Source organism: Brachyistius frenatus, unplaced genomic scaffold, assembly GCF_029030835.1.
Source record: "Brachyistius frenatus isolate BFR_SWC_R1_liver_20210118 unplaced genomic scaffold, ASM2903083v1 Contig_7, whole genome shotgun sequence".
NCBI lineage: Eukaryota > Metazoa > Chordata > Actinopteri > Embiotocidae > Brachyistius > Brachyistius frenatus.
Window position 1 is genome coordinate 2696337 of NW_027210606.1, and position 15193 is coordinate 2711529.

The 15193-nt window shown below is 41.5% G+C and overlaps 1 protein-coding gene across 2 annotated transcripts; it reads left to right on the forward strand.

Moving 5' to 3' along the window:
- The first annotated feature begins 863 nt into the window (after nucleotides 1–863).
- Nucleotides 864–14706, forward strand: LOC138615798 (platelet-derived growth factor subunit A-like). Of its 2 annotated transcripts, none has more exons than XM_069689625.1 (6): nucleotides 864–1591; nucleotides 1964–2060; nucleotides 6163–6270; nucleotides 6479–6672; nucleotides 12665–12785; nucleotides 13958–14706. In XM_069689625.1, exons 1-6 carry the CDS (start codon nucleotides 1529–1531, stop codon nucleotides 13966–13968), a joined length of 594 nt encoding a protein of 197 aa, XP_069545726.1. In that variant the 5' UTR covers nucleotides 864–1528; the 3' UTR covers nucleotides 13969–14706. The 2 variants fall into 2 exon arrangements, with proteins under 2 accessions (XP_069545726.1, XP_069545727.1); XM_069689626.1 differs by having other exon boundaries at nucleotides 6479–6594.
- Nucleotides 14707–15193: the final 487 nt, after the last annotated feature.

Sequence of the window (15193 nt, forward strand, 5' to 3'; positions counted from 1 at the left end):
TGTCTCCAGTCTGGACACTCATTAATAAGCTTCATTACACAGCAATTAAACACTTGACATGGTCACTGGTCTGTCTTATTCTCACTCCTGCTCACACTGTCACTCACACAAACATACTCACACACACACACACACACACACACACACACACACACACACACACACACACACACACACACACACACACACACACACACACACACACACACACACACACACACACACACACACACACACACACACACAGAGTTAGGTTAGGAGGATGCTTTTAGAGAACAAGGGGGCCATTGATTTTAAGAGCAATTTATTCACAGATTATCTTTCAGCTAGGTTTTGAATTAACCTCCACACAAACAGTTAATTATTACTGGGTGTCTCTGTTCTTATGATATATAAATCACTTATTTTTTATCATCATCATCGGTCCTTATAGATATTTCAGACATAATTTCAAATGTAATATTTTACCTTATTTATGATAGATGATCAATTGCACATATGTATGTAAATATTTGAAGATAAAACATTCAATTCTAAAAGTATCACGGTGCTTATCAGTCATTATAACAGCTGCATATAATGCTTCTCTTCGGTAAAGTTTTGTGAAGTAAAACATTTGTGATCAAATTGAGCGGATGTGATTCTCAGAACGATTCTCCGCTGTAGTTTAATGCCTGAGTTAGCGCTGCCATAATGATCTGCAGTCTATTATGCAAAGCGCGCTCGCGTCCCCGCGGTGCAAGTTTGTGCCGCGGGGACGCGCGCGGGCATATCCTGTGACTGAAAGCATCCCGACTTCATTCACCCCGGAGATCACAGGGCCGCTGGGAGCTGCCATCAAACTGCTGGGGGCTGCAGAGAAGAGCGGAAATACGTTTTACCTTTTGCCTTTTTCCTCTTTGTATTGAGGACTGAACCGGTTAAATCTAGAGGTTTAACTAGTGCTCATGATTTGCCCACATAAAGTGCCAAGACGCTGAAAAGATATGGGCCGCACAAATGTGTAATTTGGACCGGATCATACCGAGGACTGAATGATGGATATTACTGGATGTGTGAATTTAAGAAAAGTTTCCATACTTCCATCGGCACCTGTTGTTTCAATGCCAAAACGAATAGCAGATGGACAGCAACATGATCTCTGTTAGGTTTGATTGTTTGATGTGCTTTATGTCTCTAACTTCAGAAGTGACCGTACAACTCTGACATTTTTACTTTGTATTTTTTCCAGTGTGACTTTTCCCACATGGTTTACGGTCACTTTTGTATTCATTTGGAAAATCAATCTGTCTTGACATCTTCAGTGATTTTCACTGAATGCTGGAGAAGGGCAAGTTTGGTTCTGCACTTTTAATTTCATTCAGGATTTTAAAGATCATTTAAGATTTTTTACACTCTTTCACTGAAGTCGCGGAGGTGGCTTTTCCTCCCGAGGGATGGTTCTAGGCTCCCGAGACCAGGGAGCGACAGCCCGGCTCCTCCAGTGGACTTTCGCCCCATCCTGGTGCCTATGCAGTGGATCTGAGAGATGAGAGCCGCGGTCTACCAACTCCTCGCCGGCTACCTCTGCCTGTTACGCACCGCTGCTGAGGTGAGCTGCATGAAAACACACCGGGGTTGACCTGTTTTGCTGCCAGATTTGGGCCACTGTCATTCAGTTTGAAGCAAAATAACACTTTATAACTCACAGTGAAATACTACCCTAGGTTACTGTGGTGCATGCAACATATTCAATCCACTCTATCTGCATAATTACGCACAAACGTTAACTTTACGCACAATTCTTTTTGCGTAAAGTTTGCGTACATTTCAATCACTTTGTTCCGTCGCGCTTTGACAAAGATGCAACTGAGTCAACTTGAAAGCTTTTTGCAGATAAATATATTTGCATGATCATGCGCATCTTAGTATTTCCACCTCCGATAAAAAAAAAAAAAAAACGTGACCGACTTTTTCCTCACAGGAGTCTCCTCTCCCCCGGGAGCTGCTGGAGCGGCTCTCCCGCAGCGACATCCGCAGCATCAGCGACCTCCAGCGGCTGCTAGAGATAGACTCCGTAGGTAAAGCGCTTTTTTTTTTTTTAATAATACAACTCCTTCAGAAGCTGGATTAGCTATCCTTGCAGAAAAATAAGGTTAACCCTCCTGCCCGCCCCACAAAAAAAAAAAAAAAGCCTGCTCATGGGACATTTTTGATATTAACACCATATTACATAATGCCTGATCAGCTGTTTTAGATGGGGGATAATAATAAACCTTTATTCATATAGCAACTTTAAAAACACAGTACAACGTGCTTTACAATAAGGACAAGGAATACATAACACTTATAAAAAAATTAAAGCTGAATAAATCCAATTATCTCAAGTTTTTTTTTTTTTTTTTTTTTTTCAAATAAGTGTAAAAGATGAAGCTGAGTTTGCGGCCCAAAACTCCTCAGGCATCTAGGGGCACTAACTGGGTCTGTCACCTTTATGTCTAAGTCTAGACCTTAGAACAATGAAGAGAGGCATCTGAGGGTCTCAGGAAGAGGGAGGGGACACATGCCAACAAAAGGTCAGAAATATAACTTGGGGCAAAACCTTTCATGGACTCTGAAAGTAAGCAAAATAATTTTGTCATTGAGGAAGGAGTAATAGCTCAATTGTGCAGGGAAGCCTGGATTGGTGAAATTTGATCATGTTTTTATGCACTATTAAAACCCAGCTGAGTTTTGAATGAGCTATTTTTTATGCTATGCAGAGAGCAGGGGTTCATAGTAACCCAAGTGACTGATGGCATGAATGACATGTTTGAGATTTAGAAAACAGAGTTAAACTTCTGATTTCTCTGCTGAGTTAGTAAGAGGGACTTATGTTATGAAGATAAAATGTCTGTAATCGAAATCCAAAACATTCACACATAAAAAAAAAAAAACAGGCAGATGTATCTGTTGCCTTGAAAGATCCAGAGTGGGTCTCAACTTGAATGGGAGTTACTGCCTGACAAACACCAACCTCTGGAGCCCGACATGTGGTGGTCAGGGCTGTTGCTTCACTCCCCGTCTCTGCCTTGAAAGACTCTGAATCGAGGTATTAGTTGCATCTGGTTCAGTGCACAGTAAGAAGATGCCTCACCGGATGTCGCTAGGAGACCAAAAAAAAATAATTCTCTCACAAACTAAAAAGTCACATTTATATTTTACTTTTTGTGGCATCTTTGTCAGCCAGAAGTTGACGCTGTAAATGAAATCTCTAAAGGAAAAAAAAAGGTTTTTTTGTGTGCTTTTAAATTAAAAAGTAAACTAACTCTAAAAGACTCCAGTATTCGCCCGCAAACAACACTAATGCCAGTTCTCATTATCCAGGTAATAAATCAAAACAGATTGGATCAGTGAGGTGAGACGGGAGGAAATAACTGTGGCATAAAACCGGCTTTATTGCCTCCACGCCTTGAGTCAGACTCCAAATTCCAGCCACACAAACTCTCTGCTGCTCTGAACTTCTTGTTGCCTGTGAAACATAGCTGATTCATTTTTTTAATGTCTGCTCCGCAGAGAGGTGCCACCATTAATCCTGGCATCATTGAGATGCAAATGTCGAGTGTGACGGTTCCCTGGCTCGGTGGGGGTCAAGTGGCTCACTTCATTATACTGTTGTCATGCTGCCCATTATTGGTTTGAGAGGAGGGCTCGCTGGAAGGCTGCTGCGTTGCTATGTATAATTCATGCTCAAATTCCTGCATGTCAGGGCGAGAGAGGGAGACGCAAAGACGGAGGGAGAGAGGGAGATGTCGGAGGTGGACTTTGTTGTGTTTCAGAAGCACATTGTGTATGTAGGCAGGCGTGTGTGCGTGACTGTTTGCACACACACATCGCAGCAAGAGTGACGGGTCCACACAGACGTTCGCAGCCACTAAAAGAAGTGTGAGGCTTGGTGTTTAGAATCAAATTGAAATAGTCCTGTCTACACTTCATTTATGCTGATTTCCTGGAATCTCCCTCCCTTTTTCCACCCTCTTGTCATACACAAACACACACACACACACACACACACACACACACACACACACACACACACACACACACACACACACACACACACACACACACACACACACACACACACACACACACACACAAATAGAAGTCCACACTACACACATAATCTTTGCTCAGAATTTATTGGCTTTCAGCCTGTCTGTTGATATCCTGTGGTTTGGAAGCGCAGAATGGTTTGATGAATCTGCAAACACTGTAAACACAACATCTCCTGACACACACACACACACACACACACACACACACACACACACACACACACACACACACACACACACACACACACACACACACACACACACACACACACACACACACACACACACTAAAAAGACAGAGCTCATCTTAAAAAGCCACCCTTCAGGGTACAGTTGCATTCTGGGCTTATCTGCATCATTATGCTGTAAATCATCAGTCACCAACTAAAGATAAAAATCTGTTTACATGTCTTTTTTTGTCTACTTGTATGATGCAAACCAACTTCAGAGGATAATCCTTAAAGCAGCCTGTTGAGTCTGATGGAGTGTTTGTCACACCTGCCTTAGACTCAGACAAATAGAGGAAATCAAAAATGTATTTTAGGAAACAGACTAATTTTACCAAACCCCTAAAAAAAAAGAAGCTAAAATCCACAAAACTAAACAAACAAAGGGGTAAAAGCCTTCAATGCTCACTGCCACGAAAGCAAATCAAATTGACTTGACAACAACAGTTTAGGGTCACAGAGAGTGATTCGCGAGTCGAAAATGGAGATGATGAAATTTTATTTCTTCTAAACACATCAAAGTTTTGTTCCTCGTGTTTATTTTAAAGTTGAGATTTCAAATGTTGATTGAATGAAAGTTTAGAATGAGAATGCATCAAAATCTCCTGAACAGTGCCTGATTTGGCCTTGTGGTGAGAATGGTTTTGTAAACATCTATTTACAACTTTTAATTACAATTCTTGAGATGCTTTGAAGGCATTTTGAAGGCCAGTGCTCTTAAGAGCCTGTTTTCTTTCAGCAGAACTCACTAGAATATTTATTGCCAACACATTAAAAAAAAGAAAATCAAAAATCCAGAGAATGCAGTTTTTACATTTAGGATTTCATTCTTTTTCTGTTTGTCTGCCTTCACATGAACATCAGTTTAACTTCACATCCTTAACTCATTAAACACTTTTAGGTCTGATGACTTCAGAGGTAAACTGACCCCAGATCAACCTTTGCCTGCTAAAGAATCATACACATTTAATATAGAATCAATTATCAAGTAAATAATCACGTTATTCAAACATAAAACGTTGTATAGAGAACATCCAATCATAGGGATAAGCAAACAGATGCACCATAAGCTAAAAATAATTGTCATCTTGAAATCAGACCTCAGAAAGAAGTTCAGGTCAGCTTGTAATCTGGTGTCACTTAAACACTGTGTTTCACATTTAGTTTGACTTCATGTCTGACTCGACAAAACAACATTTTCTCAGCTGACGACCTGCGCGTGAACTCAGCACCAGCTCCTGATGTGTATCTCCGTCTTCACGTGAAGTAGATTTCAAATGTATCTTCTATACATGCGACCGTCTGGGTTTCTCTCAGGGCACGTGTACATGCAGCGAACCCGGTGACCCGTTAGCACATATAAACATCTTAACTCAGTTAGAGTAACCAGGTTAAACTCCTACTCTGATCAGGAGACACTTGAGAAAGATGGCTGTAATAAACAGCTCGCTGTAGCTGGTAAACATCCCACCTTATTCAGTCAGTCGTCAAATTATTCTAATAAATCCAGAATCATGGTCCCCAGGGGATGATTCATAATGATTTCTCTTTTGGCTTCACCAAAAAAATGTCCACGAGGTTTATTGAACTCATGGGTCAGATATTTGGGAGATTAATATGTAATGTTCATGGTTCCCAGAGGATGAATTCTAATCCTTTCAGTGAACCTTTTTTGAGGCAAAGTTTTCATCAAAGAGAAATTCGAAAGAACATTTATGCCTCCAAATGAATGAACTGTGCTCATGTGTTTTATCATAATCAAATACTGTAGGTGTCAAAATGTGGGTGTGTTTCTGCTTTTCTTTGTTATGAGAGTGTGTAACGTCTCAACCTGCATGTGTTATTTTGTCTCTGTCCAGAGAACGAAGTGATCGCGGAGACCAAACACAGCTACCACAAGGACGTCTCTCACAGCTTCCCTGACCTGAAGAGGGCACACACACACACCAGGAACAGGAGGAGCACTGGTGAGACACACACACACACACACACACACACACACACACACACACACACACACACACACACACACACACACACACACACACACACACACACACACACACACACACACACACATACTCACACACAACCGCTCACTGTGCACATGTGGAATATAACTGTATTCTTGTTATAATATATTAGTGTTCAAGACCTTGTGTCTTCTGTCTGCAGTGGTGGAGGAGGCCTTGCCGGCGGTGTGCAAAGTGCGAACAACCATTTACGAAATCCCCAGGAGCCAGGTGGATCCCACATCAGCCAACTTCATCATCTGGCCTCCCTGCGTCGAGGTGAAACGTTGCACCGGCTGCTGCAACACCAGCAACATGAGGTGTCAGGCTGCACGTAAACACCATCGCACTGTTAAGGTAGAGAGCAAGATCACGTTTTTACTGCGTCTTATGTCTGAAAATGTGACCGGTACTAGTCGTGCACACCCGGTTTAACTCGCTTTGTGTTCTAAAACAAGACTTAAGAGGACTTTTTCACAATGGTCACATTCTCAGAGTATGTGCACTGGAGGTGTCAAGTTTCCGTATGATGCTCGTGTCAGTTGCAGAGATTTAAGCTGAGCAGAGAAACTTCAGCAGATGTTTGTAAAAACTAACTTTCATAATATGAGTGATAATATCAGTAATTGTTGGAAGATGTGTCTTATTTTCTGTCATTTTATGTGGGTAACAGCACAGAAACGCTTCATGGAAGTATGAGTTTCAGAGGAGGAGGAGGAGGTACTCAGAGGGTGGTTACTCAGATGATGAAGTGTCTCAGCTGTCAGGATGTGGTGATGCAGGTTTTGGTGCGTGGTGGGTTCTGATGTTTAGTTGGCCCGTTCTTGTCGCATCACATCTTTGCGGCCCAGCGGCACAAACCAACTCTGCATTGGCCTGCGTGGCTACTGAAAAATATTACTGCACTTGACCATTACCACACCGTATATGTAAGCTGAACCTAAAACCTCAGCAGTTGTGCAGATTTACAGACCTGTCAGGTGAGATTTGTAGAGTGTAAGATGTAATCAGGCAAAAGTGCAACCCATATATATTCAGGTGTGAAACAATAATAAGCTTTGAACATCAAGAACAGATCCTGAATTTTTTGAGTCTCAGTCAATTCCAAACAATCTTTCTGCAGACGCTTTGAATGCTTTCAGAATCCATTAAACAGAAAAGAAAAAAAAAGCCCTCCTTCTAAAATCAAATCTTAACTTGAAATCAGCAGATTAAAACAATTTCATATCACTGTTGTGAAGCAGAGCTGCTGGTAATTATTGAATGAAGCTGATTTTGCTGAATGTAAACAAATAGAGGGTAGAACAGTGTTGGTGGTGTAGATAATTGTGTTCAATATTCAGACATTCATTAATGTTCCCTCTCAATAACTTTTCATCAGGTTTTACAAGATTCATTGTGAAGTTCAGGATAAGTTTAGACTCTAAAGATGTTTTTGTTTTTTTTACGAGCTTCACGATGTATTATTGAAGAGGTGAAGTAAGGAACTGTCTGAAAGGTGCAAGCAAAATGAGAGTTTAAAACAATCAAACAATGATTTTCTAATTTTTTTATTGACAGTTCAAACAGTTTGACCAATGAACTCCAGTCGACAGTGTGATCACCCTTTTGTCTGTGGTTTTTAAGTTTGTTTTTTTAAGACAAACCAGCAGTATAGATGACTTTAACGAGTTGCAGTATAACCACTGGTCCACTTCCAGTACAAATCTGAATACATAGATTATTTTGAAGCATCCAGATAGAGGGATATAAACAGTAGCTACACACCTAGTATGAAAGTAATAAACACAAACAAACAAAAAGACTTCAACAGAGCGCGTTGGCACATTGGTGGTAAACACTCTTTAAACACCTTCTTAAAAGCTTCTATTATTTGTCTTTTCGTGGCTCCGACCCTGAACACACACCGAACTAATGATGGCACTGAGCATGTAAACACTCAGCCACTTACTCGGGGTATACACTCTACACCTGCCAAAAACAATTAGCCTCCCCAGCTTAGCCTTTGTGTGTTTATGAGAGTGTGTGTTGGTGATTGAGAGTCTGGCAGAGAATTAGTTCAAGAACATAATAGCTTCCTTTTGATCTCTTCCAGAGCTGCAAATAAGACTCAGTAAACCCCAACTGGTTCACAGTCACAGGCTGCCAACTGGGAGCTGACCCAAGGCGTGTGTGTGTGTGTGTGTGTGTGTGTGTGTGTGTGTGTGTGTGTGTGTGTGTGTGTGTGTGTGTGTGTGTGTGTGTGTGTGTGTGTGTGTGTGTGTGTGTGTGTGTGTGTGTGTGCGTGTGTGTGTGTTCTGCACACAGGAAGTAGGTCTAAAATTCATGTTTAAATCATGAGAGTAACATCATTGTTTTTTATGTTTATCGTCTGACTGTGTACATGAAATGTGGACAGTATGTTGAATGTTAATTGTGGAGGTTGGTATATGGAATCATCATTAAATCAAATATAAAAAACTGAAGCAGGTGTTAAGAGCAGGATGGTGGGAAAGAGGAGAATAGAAAGAGAAAGAACTGAGAATCGGTATCAGTGTGTGTTGCCAGAGGTCAAGAGGGAGAAAATGGAAAAAGAGGAAGAGAGAGGGAGCTTGATTCTCTGTGCTTTGGCCTGCTGATACCCAATCTGAGATGAAAGGACTCGTCCTGTGTCTGCTTACAGAGGAAATCAAAAATAAAGTCACTCACATGTGCTGAGATTGAGTGTTCAGAGGGTAAACGGTCACGACTGCAACTGCACTCCCATCCAGCCGCAGGGCGAATGGCAGGGCTGAGGTTCAGGTGCTGTGTCCATATGTGAGAAAAGGAGAAGAAAAGGAGAGATAACATGAGTGTTGATATCTTAACCTCGACGCCGCCTTTTCTGCTGTGTGAAGCAGGAGTCTGTGACTCCGAGTTCAAGGTTCAGTGATGGGTTGGCCTTCGGCTCAGAGCTGCCTCGATCGAGTGTCTCAGTGTGAAGACCTCACATGCTCAAGTGTTACTTTGGAGAGTGGGGGAGACAGGTGGATTAGTGCTGCTTTGGTCTTTGAGGTGTTGTGTTGAAGAGTGAACTGAGTCTGAAGGAAAAGATCTGAATGGATGAATTGATCTATATCTAGACTCCCAACCCACTACCTGTGGTGACTTTTTTAGGAAACTTCTTAAAATCCCCTTCATACAGAGTATATTTTGGTTAATGGCTTCTCTCAAAAGCTCCTCACCTGTGTTAATACTGGGGGATTGAATTGGTTCAAACCTGCCACGACAATCTATAAACAAAGATCAGTCCCTCCAGGAAATCCAATCCTGTGATTACATTCTCCACAATTTTGCAAAATTCATTCAATCTCTCAAGTACTTCATATAATCTCTGCTGAGGACCTTACAGTGCAAAGTAAGTCTTCCCAAACAAATTTGCTGTATCAGCAAAAAATAACTCAACATCAACCAGTGTCCAGCTCTGACTTCCTCTCTACACGAACCTTGACTCTCGTTCTACTTTGTCACAGGACCTCCTTCTTCGACCCAGGTGGTCACGGTGCGGACGTAAGGGTACCGTGGGCCTATTGGTTTTGACAGAACCGCAGTATTTGAAAACCTGGGATTGAGAATGAGCAAGAAAAAAACGGCAAAAGTCAGAAGACACAGATTTTATGGGAAATGAGGTCTGATGAGAATGAGGCTACCAATCGTCATCAGTCCAATCAAACAGTATGAGTTTAATTACATGGGTTTTGTACATACCTTACATTTGTAAGAGATTGCACTTTGGTCCGGTGACATGTGTTGAACTGATATCATTCAAAAAGCATTTAAGTATTTGTACACAAGATGCATCTTTCATATTCTATATTGCAGTTACAAACTATTTTGCAAAGCTGCGTTACTTCTATTCACACAGGAGGTTTTTTGTAACTTTGAGCCCCAAGGTCCTTTAAGGTCTGAAAATTAAAACGACAGATACTATCAGCTATATATGACTCTTTCATTAGTACATTTTTTTTTTTTTAATTCCTTGATTTGAAAGTTTGGCCAAATCCTGAAATTATACTGCAAAAAAATTCCACAAAACTCCACAAATTGCATAAAAATGTTGGAGAAAATCAAGCATTTTTGATCACAACAATCACAGTGCTTTACTAATCTTTACTGATCTTAACCAAGTGTCACACTATACCAAAACCTTATGAGTTTGTGTTTCCTGGTCATTTAAATAATTCCTTGCGCTTAATACCTCCACTAAACATTTGATTGATTCTTCTTCTTTTTTTTCCATTTGAACACAAGTTCGGTTTACTTCTGTGCACAGCGGAGTGCAAAACCATGAATGATTCGTAAATGCTGCACTGCTGTGCGGCCATAGGGACGTCTTTATACCCGTTCACAGAGTGACTGTAGGTAAAACATTGAGATTTTAAATGGAAGCTGTCCGGCAGCACGGCAGGGTGTCAGGGCTCACCCTCTCAGCGTTGTGTCATGAAACCCAAATCGTTGCCTGCCGGGTGCTTCAGCAGCAGCTTCTTTACCTCAGCTGAACCTCTTGGTTGTTTATTTATTTTTTTTAAGTCTCAGCTCTGCTGCTTCTGAGTCTGTTCAGACGTGAAGCTGAGACGCTTGCGCAATCGGGCCTGGCGTTCCACCTTCTTGGCTCCCTGTCAGGGATGTGAGCATTGAGCATGGCCGCGTCTGCGTGTTGGTGTCATTGGTTTAGTGAGTTTACGGTATGTTGGCTTTCTCTGTGGGTTTTAGAGCAAGTAAAAACTGTTGCTGTTTCAGCAGCCAGGCTCAGACATTCAGCGTTGGCAGCAGGTGTGACGTGTGTTGACACAAAACAGAATATGCATAACTTACTGTCAGTGAATTCAAACCTCCCGTCGGTGTTAATGCTTCACTCGTTTATCCAAACAAGAGCTGACTCACATGTTTACAGAGGTACAGAAGAGATGTGATTTGTGAATAAGTTCAAGAAAAGCCTTGTTCCATTATTTACTTTATTTAGTGTCTTGTTCTATCTGAATTGTTGCTCTGCGTTCATTAAGAGGCTCCTTTAGCATTTTCCTGCAGTTCTGGGGATTAAAATTAATGTTGTGAACAAACTGATATGGTGCTAAGGCACAAAGTTGATGCAACAAATTAGCAAATTAAATACATTAAAACATACACGCCTATAGACTCAGTTGCCGGTTTATTAGGTACACCTAGCTGATCTAAGCCCTACCTGTCGAGCTTTCTGTTCTCGAGCAGCACACGCAATATCTGTTTTTGTTTTCAAAGTGTATGTTTCTACCTTTAACATTACGAAAGGTTGTTAGGCTGAGGACTAACTGGTGTGTTTGGCAAACATCACCCCAGCTGAACTATCGCAGGTTGGTGTTGCTGGAGTGTAAATGTTCCCAAATCTTGTGAAGAGCAACGCAGATCTGATGACCTGGATATAATGTCTGATATTGCATAGAGGACTGGATTCCATACTTTGGAACAATTGTGTACAGTGGATGTGCTGGTCGTGTACAGGGCTTTTTCTTTTCACATAAACCTGCAACCTCTCAAACTACTGCAGCTCTAGTCCGGCCTTCCTCCCACCAGGACCAGGATGTTCTGTTATCAAAATGCAAACCAGCAAACATCAATGTCCACTGACTCATTGTTATAAAGTTCTACAGTTTTAAAATAAGAAAGTCAAAATGTCAATTTTCATTGGAGTTTTCCAAGTGTCTCTCTGACCTGCTGATTGAGACAAAGAGACATATACTGTATTTCAACCGGCCTATGAGGTAACGTTAACACTAGTGGAGGCTGTGAGCCAGTTAGCCAGACATGCTGACATTTTCTTCTTTTTGTTCAAGCAATTGACATTTGTCAAAGCTGCGGGCATCACAGAGAAACTCACAAAGTCTCCTTTGGCATCGGTGCTGTGATGAAACCAATTTGAAAAAGAAAGTCAGGTGACAGACAAAGACCAACAGAGTCAGCATATGGGGAAGGTTGGAGGCATCAAACATGTGACTTTAAACCAGGAGACAGATGTTCGAGTCCCAGAGGAGGCAAAACTAAGCGTTGATTCATTTTAAGTAACGGAAGTAATCAAACTTTCGTAACATATGTACATAACATTACTTACGCAAGTAACATACTGATTTTAACCTAAACCATCATATTTTACTAAATCTAACCATGTAGTTTGGTGCCCAAACAGGAGGCACTTTGCGTGTATCTCCATGACGACAGCAGCTTTGAGTACATGTGTATGTTTGATGCCCCACAATGAGAACAGGTTGGATAAACACACCTTTCACAACGATGCTTGCGTTTTTGGTTTTGAAAATACTCTCAATGTCTGATTCTGTCCCTCTCTCTCTCTCCCCAGGTGGCGAAGGTGGAGTATGTGCGGCGGCGGCCCAAGCTGAAGGAGGTGCAGGTGCGGCTGGAGGATCATTTAGAGTGTATGTGCACCAACAAACGCCACATCAGCCCAGACACAGACAATGGTGAGCATACTGCCGTGTGCGTGTGTGTGTGCGTGTGAGCGTGTGAGTATGTGTGAGTATGTGTTGGCTCATTTCACATGTGACGGCTTCTCCTGTCTGAATGTGTCGACTGACACCCACATAGCTGATAAGAGATCTGAGGTATTTATTGTGTTTTTCCTCTCAGCCTGAATTAATCCTCCCTCAGGTCAACGCCCCCTTCCCCCCCATCCCCCCACACACACACACACACACACACACACACACACACACACACACACACACACACACACAAAACACAAGTACACACTCCCCCCAAACACACACCCTTTTTTCAAAGACCCCCCCTCCTGATCTACAGCCAATTGACCTACAGAGACAGGGAATGAGTCAAATGTAGAATTTAAATGGACTATAATAATTGTTTTCACAGTAAATCGTACTGTAAACCTCAATGAATAATATCAGAGTATATAATAATGCACCAGAGGTCTTGCAGTCAAACCGTCCTGTAGTCAGAAGGTCACTGGGCCACTCCCTGCTGCAGCTGTGTGACTACCTGCTGACTCAGCTACCTGCTGAAGGCCTACCAGTCACACTGACATCAGCTGGATTTAAAAATATACATTTAGCACCTTTCAGACAAGCAAGTCATTACGTGAATATGATGTTTGTCTCGTGTCTGAATAAGAGTTGAAGTAAGTTTACATAAAAGTCAAGACAGCGGTATTTACCAGGTTGGACTTGATGACATTTCTATGACCTTTAATTAAAGTGCCCCTCATCTCAAAATGTTTTTTTCTTCTTGTTCCTACAGTTGAATGTTTGAGCTTCACTGTGCATAATGATTTATGTGCAGAGCACATGTTTAAAGATCATTTTAAAGATTTTTAGTAAAAAAAAAAAAAGAGACACAAATATTTATTTAAAGATCAGTATATTTTTTTTTATACATCTTAAAATATGTCTGAAGGGGATCTTTTAGAATTTAACTGCAAAATATTTCTGAAATTTCTACAACAATTTGTTTGTGATGTTTGAGATATTGTTTGTTCATAACAAAACAGTCTGATTTTCCTAACCAAGAAAAGAAAAGAGGATACAGTGAGCGCAGTTTCAACAGGGATGTCTACATGTTTTCTGTATAAAAGGAAAGACAGTTGCTCATTTTCTCTTTCCCTTTCTTTCAACAGGCATCAGGTGAAGAGGGACAGGCAGACGAAGGACTGGAGGAGGAAAAGACGACGACAGCCTGCGAGCACCTTCTGCCTGTCACTTCTTCACCACCTGCTATCCAGTGACGCTGAAAGGTTGGTTGGAGCCTACTTTGCCACGAGGTCTTGGTTTGGAGGATAACTGACTCACGTGGACCTCAACTGTACTGAGACGTTTGCTAAAAAGCAAAGTATCAAACTTCCAGACACGGACATGAATCCCAAACCAGTTGACCTTTTCCTCGATGGAGAAAAAAGGTGATTAGAAGATGAATAATTCCGAACACTGGCAGAACTGAGGTGAGTTCTGGGATTTCGAAGGACTTATTGTCTGTGCTCTGCTCCTTCTCCGGAGTATAAACCGCTCAGCGACTCGGATTATAAACTGAGTTCAATCCTTTCTAGAAACAGTGACTGGGATTAGTTTTTTTTACTCCATGATTTACTCTTCCTCAGCACACTCACGCGTGTATATCCTCTTATTTTTATAACCTCTCATTTTCTATCGCTGTCTGTTTCTATTTCTGGTATGTTATCCGCATAAAGAATGGGGGGAACAGATCCCCCTGACATGTTACCGATACTAATAAAAATATTTATATGAAAACAAAAGTGGGTGTGGTGATCAGAAAACAGCTTTTAACAAACAGCTTTGTCACAAAATGCCTGCAGAGTGACTGAAGGGTTTAAGAATTCAATTTGGATGCTGTGTGTGAGAGAGAGATTATCTGGAGGATCATAATACTGAAGCTAAAACCCATGTGAGTTTGTAACTGAAATGTAACACACACACACACACACACACACACACACACACACACACACACACACACACACACACACACACACACACACACACACACACACACACACACACACACACACACACACACATTAAACCTTGCTGAGGTAGAGAATAGACATGAGAACAGTATTTCACACAGTTTTTCTGTGCTGTTAAATACTTTCTGCTGTTATTTCAAACTCAGGTCCAGGAAATGACAATTGTTTTGATAAAGAGGAAGATAAATGTTTTCAGAGGTGACCTCATCACTTGACTTAAGGACGCTGGACGAGGATGTGGAGAAGGTGACTTCATATCAAAACACGACACATCCATCAGCTGCTGACTCATTGTTCATTCTCATTAGTGTTGGTCTGAAGAGGAGCTCTGTCTTTTTCACTGTAGGTTCTCTCTTCATGGTGGATAAAATC

Bases quoted from the DNA above. Each gene is read 5' to 3' on its own strand.
- LOC138615798 (XM_069689625.1), top strand. From the start codon at position 1,529: ATGAGAGCCGCGGTCTACCAACTCCTCGCCGGCTACCTCTGCCTGTTA. The intron at 6,271-6,478 runs GTGAGACACACA...TTCTGTCTGCAG, and splicing joins CAGGAACAGGAGGAGCACTG to TGGTGGAGGAGGCCTTGCCG. The intron at 6,673-12,664 runs GTAGAGAGCAAG...CTCTCTCCCCAG, and splicing joins AACACCATCGCACTGTTAAG to GTGGCGAAGGTGGAGTATGT.